The 7,168-nt window shown below is 49.5% G+C and overlaps 1 protein-coding gene across 2 annotated transcripts in view; it reads right to left on the reverse strand.

Annotated features, from left to right (window-relative positions):
- Window positions 1-3,526: 3,526 nt before the first annotated feature.
- Window positions 3,527-7,168, reverse strand: part of LOC102427769 (protein S100-A7-like) — a 22,116-nt gene continuing 18,474 nt past the window's right edge. Inside the window, exons 1-3 of one of the 2 annotated variants that reach the window (XM_006097493.3) lie at window positions 6,588-6,638; window positions 4,621-4,778; window positions 3,527-3,747 (exon numbers count right to left, since the gene is read on the reverse strand). In XM_006097493.3, the coding sequence (XP_006097555.1) occupies window positions 3,583-3,747; window positions 4,621-4,761 (306 nt within the window). In that variant the 5' untranslated portion in view covers window positions 4,762-4,778; window positions 6,588-6,638 and the 3' untranslated portion in view covers window positions 3,527-3,582. Of the gene's footprint in view, window positions 3,748-4,620; window positions 4,779-6,587; window positions 6,639-7,168 lie in introns of those variants that run through there. The other variant, XM_014463239.1, reaches the window with a different exon arrangement.

Consider the following 7,168-nt stretch of genomic DNA (forward strand, 5'->3'; position numbering starts at 1 on the left):
CCATTGCCCCGGGTTCTTTTAAAGCAAGGCCTTTCCCTGGGGGCCAATTTTTCTTTGGCCTTTTCTTTTCCAGCCACAGGGCAAATTTTTTTTTTAACCCCCCCCCCCCCCCCCCCCGCAGCCCCAGCTTCCATTTTGTAGAAAGTTGTAGGGATTAACCAACAGAAAAAATTTCCTGAACACTGCACCTGGGATAGAAACTCCACCCTGTTCCACTCCCACTGAACAGCATCCTGACCATCACCTCTGTAGATGCAGAGCACCAAAGAGGTGTCAGGGGACAGGAAATATCCCAGGTCCTGGGTCCACACTCTTCTCTTCTACAGGCACCACCTGCAAATCTCCTCTGGTATCAGAACCTCTCTCAGCCCTCAGCCCCTGAGCACTGGTTCAGCTGGGCCTTTTCCTAAGGCTCTCTGTCTCAGCTGAGCCCAGGAACAATTACTTCCACCTGAACAAGGTTGTGCATGTGGCCTGGCTTCTCTCTTTACATCAGTCCTCCAAACCACCCTGGAGAGACCGGACTAACACCCTTCTAGGGCACCGTGCCATGGCAGACGCTGCAATGTCTCAGGACAAACGGGTATCAGCATTGGACCAGACTCATGCCCCTGCCTCCAGGAGATCAGCTCTTTGGGTTGACACAGGTATGAAACACAATTCTAATAGAATGTGATGAGTTCTACAGTTGACCTTTCCCATAGGTAAGTATGGAGAACATGAGCCCATTGGGGATCACACACCAGGCTCTCTTCAGGATGTGATTCCTGAATCATACCAGAAAATGAGTAACTTGCCGAAACCGGTTTGGCTCAGTGGATAGAGCGTCGGCCTGCGGACTGAAAGGTCCCAGGTTCGATTCCGGTCAAGGGCATGTACCTGGGTTGCGGGCACATCCCCAGTGGGAGATGTGCAGGAGGCAGCTGATCGATGTTTCTCTCTCATCGATGTTTCTAACTCTCTATCTCTCTCCCTTCCTCTCTGTAAAAAAATCAATAAAATATATTTAAAAAAAAAAAAGAAAATGAGTAACTGTATGTCTATCCACTTCATCCTAATTTTTCATGGAGCATGGCAATGGCGGGAAGCATTGTGAGATTAAACAGAGGTTGGAGAATTCAAGGAGATTAGGTCCACGTTAGAGGCCATGGTCAGTAGACTTGTACATACCAGCAATGTCCTGGGAAGTGGGGACTCCCACCGTGCGGGAAGCAACTCCTCCTTTTGGAAGATCAGGACTATGGTCTCCACAGCAGCTGTTCACTATTTCAAATTACACTTTTTAACCTGGCCTCACTTTCCTGGGTCCTTTCCTACGTTTCACAGCCGACTTCAAAACTAGAGGTTTTTACATTTTTGATTGCTGTTAACATTAGATGGGATGGCCCAGAATTTTAACAATTGTATTTCAACAATATAATAGTTTTAGAGTAAGGACTATGTGCTGGAACTGCTAGGTACTAGAGATCAGTGAAGCTAAAATAAGTGTTTTTCCTCCCTAATTTGGAATACAGACATATGGGGACAATGACATGATGCGGTTCCCACAGTACAAATGGGCTTAGGTGGCAGGCAGCATAAAGGAGGAAGAGCACATTTGATTGTGGAGAAGTAGTCTGTGTCCACTTCCAAGGAGAATGCCTAGAGAGAAGTTCAGATTTCTAGTCTGTTGAGATACATCATATTAAACAGGAAGGTGAGGAATTCAAAGATATTTCAGGCAAAGAGAAGCATTAGAAAAATGGAATTGAGTCAGGAAACAATAAGACATATTGGGGTGGACTGGGACCATCAGGAGGTAAGTTCCCAGGACAGGAGCAGGGATGGCTGAGCAGAGAGGAAGTCAGACACCAGCTCTGGGAGCCCTGGCAGGATGGTTCCTAGCAGGACCAGCAGTCCTGGTGCAGGAGGAGAGAAGACAAGTGGAGGGATTAGTCCAAGCTGGGAGGTTTGCAGGGAGGGTATGGCCCCGAGGCAAGTCAGCACCAGAGATCTTAGTCAGTGGAGAGCAGTTGGTGTGGTGGATCATGGGGTGCAGGCTGCATAGAGGGTACTGACAGGAGAAAAGTGAAAAGGTCTAGAGAAGCAGGTCTCCCTGAGTTTGAGAGCAGGTGGCCTGAGAAGGAGGGGGTAGGGGACAGACAATACCAGTGAGAGAGTGAGGTGTAAGCGGGGCAAAAGCTCAGACATGTCCTAAATGATGACAAGCTGCAGAGCATGGGCAGGAGAGGATGCCCCTGAAGTGGAGGGAGGAGATGGTCTCAGAACTGAGATGCTAATGACACGGTGAGATAGGAGGTGGAGGAGTCAACCACATGGACAAATGACTCACCCACCGAGTTTCCTGCAGGTGGGACAGGAGATTTTGGAGGCAGTTGCCTAATTTCTCCCTGAAGAATGTGGCCTGATTGAGGGGTTAGCAGGAGACTGTGAGTAGGAGGTAGGGAGTGACCCAGCTGGATGATGGGATCCTCAAGGAGGGGAGCTACTGAAGCAGCAGGTATGTGCCTAGAGGTGGCCCTGGATGTGCAGGTGAGTGCTGACTGGCCTCCTGGCACATGGAGAGACCCCATGTGTGGGAGAGCCATTGCTTGCTGAGGAAGCACTTGTGTCCTTCTTATTTCTGAAATCCTCAGCCCCTAGCACATTTTATGACGTCAGAGAGCCCAAGGGTAATGACATGGCCCTTCCTATGACAGATAAGGGGATCTGTCACTTACGATGATGAGCTCTCATCCCTCTGTGCACTGTCCTCCCTACTCTTCTTCCATCTTCTCTTCCACTTGGTGCCCAGACACTCTCTGGACTCCAGCACTAGCTTTACTTCTCATTCCTGGAACACCCATCACTATGTGCTTTCCCCAGACATCCAGCTCCCAGCATTTAGCAAACCATTGAGAGGATCAGCTCAGCAGACAGGGTGGTTCTCACCTCCACAGGGACACCGCACAGGTTAAAACACACACACACACACACACACACACACACACACACACACACACAGGGACAGGACACAGCCCAGAAGCCTAGGACACAGGACAAGGAATCCGGTCCTCTGGGCACTGCTGAGTGTCCTGTTCAGCTTGACCAGTGCCCATGTGCCCACAATGTCGTGTACCCAATGCCTTTTTCAGTGGTGCCATCTCCCCTATGTCCCTGGGGTCATGCTGGGTAGAGTGGGTGGGCATGAGGCACCGTGTTCACACCTCCCTCAGCTCCTGCTCCCTGCAGTTCCTGGATCCCTAGATGCTGATCGAGGCTTGAGAAGGAAAAGCATGGCTGGGCCAGCAGAATGCTCTGCACTGCTGACCCTGGGACCTGGCACGCTGGCTGCACTAGGGAGCAGGGGCAGAGGTGGACAGAGGCCCTGCTGACAGAGGTGGTCAGTTATGCTAGAGGCCAAAAGGAGGGCACCCTCCTGGCACATTCCTGGGTAAGTCCCCCCATGGAGAACCCACAATTACATTCAGCAAGAAGGGGTGGTTTTGACAGCATAAGTAGCCAAAGAAAAGCAGGAAACAGGCTGTATCTGGGCAAAAGACACACTTTATTGTTTCTTGGAGGCCTCAGGCTGGGCTGGGCTCAGTGTCCTCCCCCAGAACAGAGCGGGGCTCCGTGGCTGTGATTGTGGTAGTCCGTGGCTATGACTCCCAACACCGACAGAAACTCGGAAAACTCGATCTTCTTATCGTGATTCTTGTCCTCGTCCTCAAAGATATGGGCCAAGAAATCTTTGCCCTTTTTTTCCTGTGGAAAAGATAAATTCAGTCCCAAAAGTGTTATGGGTGGAACAGGAGGAAGAGGCAGAGAGGGGGAGAGAAGCATCTGGGGCCACACAGGTGTAACTGGTGTGGCCAATGGAGGGCATCTAGGGATGAGGGGAAGGTTAGCATTACCCTGCAGGTCACTGAGGGATTTTCCTTGGAGCAAGTATCAGCATGAAAGAGAGATCTACTGGTGGTGGGCAGACTCAGCCCAGAGCCTCACTGATCAAAGAGCTGGTGGGTGGGTGGTTGGTGTTTAGACCCAGACCTGCTTCCCCGTCCCACTTCCAGGACCCCATCTACCTAAGTTCTACTCAGAAACTAAAGATAGGCCCTACCCCTTTGTCTTCAATCCTAACCCTCCTCTTCTATCTCCTATTTGCCTTCCTGAATCTTCTGTACTCAGTGCCCTTTTTTGCTCACCTACTCTCTCTGTCACTTAGCAACCTCTCTTTTTGTAATCAGTTCAGTATATTTTGTCAGACTAAATCAGGTCTAGGAATGAGCTCTTTCAGTATAATGAAAGGTGGTAAACTTTATCAGCCATGGGATTTCTATCACCTTCCCTTGGATCTCATGGAAGCTTCTAGAGGCTTCAGTCTCCTGGATGGAGATTTACAAGTGGGAGAAGACATTCTTTGCTCTTCTGTTTCATCACCTGATAACTACCCTTGATCTCCAGATGACTTTACACTTGGCCACATGTATCATCTCTTTCATCCTGATAATAAGTCAGGAAAGTCCTTTTAGGCCTTTTTGCAGATGATAATATTGAGGACCAGAGAATATGATTGACTTGTCCAAAGTCCTCCCCCATGCCAGAGCCATGCAACCTAGAGAAGTCACCCAGACTCACACAAGCCTTGAGGAAGTTCGGGAAATTCTCCTTCAGCATCTTCAGCAGGCCCTGCTTGTCAATCTTGTCATCAGGTTTGGTGTATTTGTGGAACAGGACGATCAAGTCCATCACGGACTGTTCAACTGGAGTATGGCTCATCTTGGTTTTCAAGGAAGCTTCCAGAGAGAAAGACAGGGACCTTTGTTATCCTTCTCCCCAGGTGACGGACCCTATGTCAGGACAATGGGGTGGGTACTGAGACTCCAGTGAAGTGAGGCTCAGTTGGGATCAGAAGGAGCTGTCTTATACTAGGAGGTGGGATGAGATGCTCATAAGGAGGAGAATGTGACCAAGGCTGGGGCCTGGTTCCATGCAGGTCAGGGTCCACAGGAGAACAGAGAAGCCCACTGTGGACAGAAACACAGGATAAGAAGCAGAGAGGGTAGGGGTCAACCACACAGAAAAGGACTGACGTTTTAGTTGGGACCTGAACCAAAGACAGCATTTGGATGACTCTACTCTTCAAGAGCATCAACACCATCTCCTCCAGGGTCACAGTCAAGGTTAGAGTCATAGGGACAAAATTACTTCTTGACTAGTCTGGCCTGCCCTTCCCTGGGCTGCTCTTGGAATGAGTCCCTTGAGGTGCCTATCATGAACATAAAGCAAGCTCTAAATGAGTGGTCCTCAACCTTCCTAATGCTGCAAACTTTTAATAAAGTTCCTTATGTTGTGGTGACCCCAATTTCATTGTTACAAATTAATCATAATTGAAGCGTAGTGATTAATCACAAAAACAATATGTAATTATGTATGTGTTTTCCGATGGTCTTAGGCTACACCTGTGAAAGGGTCGTTTGACCCGCAAAGGGGTCGCGATCCACAGGTTGAGAACCACTGCTCAAAACGAAATGGCCCTGGAGGCTTCCAGTGGTTGAGTGTGAGTAGAATGGTAAGTGTGAGCAGAGATATACATCCCTGTCGTGAGCTCTCAAAGGTTTTCCTGGACCATCCCCACCAGTGGGGAAGAAAGACTGCTGACCAGCGTTGGCATCATGTTTGAGATAAACAGAAATATCTGCCTCAGTTTTAGACTCTTGGGTGGAATGTGGGCAGATAGGCTCCTTCAGATGACCTTTGTACCTCCCGGCTATCTGGAATCTCACCGATACAGCACATTTAAGTACCTCCACCAACAGTCTGGACCCCAAGCAGAGAAATGGGACAGTGTAGCCCTCACGCCCCAGACTTTACAAAACTCTCAAGAAATGTGTATGGCCCACATGTTTGGGCATCTAACAAAAACTACATTTTCTTATCATCTGGGAAAAAACAAACAAACCTTGCTGCTAAGTCCCTACATGGAACTACCCAAGGCCTTCTGTGAACTTGGCCAAGGTAAGAGCTGAGCCCTGTGCACAGAAAGTCACTGGTCTTTCCCTCAGCTGGGGAGAAGGTCCAAAACATTAGTTGATGGGTTTCTGATCCATACACTGGCAGAGCTTCTCACCATGGCAAGGTAAGTGGGAGTCCCAGGCTTGGGTTCAGGAGAACCTTCTGGACTTGGATAGAGACACCCACTCTCCCTGAAGGTTGGGGTGCAAATTGAGTCTTCCCCAACCTGTGGTCTGAGAGTTAGGTGAGTCCAGAGAGAAAAGAAGAGAAGGAGAGAGGAAGGGTCATTTCCTCAGCTCCCACCAGAGAGGTTTCCACAGAGTTGTTACACAGGGGCCAACAGAGCAATGGGAGCATCGGTCCAGCCATCTTGTAGATGAGATCCTCAGGACCCCAGTGGAATAAAATTACACAGCCCCCGAACAGGCAAAGTCCCATAACAGGCAGAGCCCCGTTAGAGGCAGAACCCCATTACATCTGGACCCAAGCTCCTGAATCCTCTCCCATCACTGCTTTCCCTACACCTTCAGACAGCAGAACACCCTGGGCCCTGATGAACCTCCCTGGCAAAAAGATAGGCGCAGACTTACCAAAGCTGATGAGGAGGCAGTGAGGAGAAGTTGAGTGTGCTGTGCATTTGGGCAAAGACTGGTCTCTTTATAAGGCTCAATTGGCTCCTCCCAGGCACTGGGAGCCTTTGGGTCATATCTGTCTACTTCCTGGACCATTGTCCCACTCAGGTGGGTGGCACACACCTAAAAGCATGTGCCAGTAAAATCCCAGGCAACTCCCAAGGGAAAACACCTAGAGCCTTCTTCTGTCCTCACTTCCCTGGGTTCAGGGGTGTGGAATACAATGGGATGTGTCCTAAAAGCATAGGAATTCTGGGACAGAAAACTGGGTTTCTGAACTTAAAGAGGATGGGACTCTGAGACGCATCATGGTCTGTGTTTGCTCATCACCCACTCCTTCCACAATTTTGTTCTGGCATCTAACAAAACTCTCTCCAGCGGTTTATAAGTCCATAACTATACCACGCATCACCTTAGCCCCACACTCTAGAAATTCACTTCGTAGCACCAGGGCCCACCTGGGACCACCAAGGAAGCCACTGTCTGTACTCAGGGATGGTGACCACCATCAAATGAGCCAGCAGGAGATTGGCAAAGTT

Source organism: Myotis lucifugus, unplaced genomic scaffold, assembly GCF_000147115.1.
Source record: "Myotis lucifugus unplaced genomic scaffold, Myoluc2.0 scaffold_203, whole genome shotgun sequence".
Lineage (NCBI taxonomy): Eukaryota > Metazoa > Chordata > Mammalia > Chiroptera > Vespertilionidae > Myotis > Myotis lucifugus.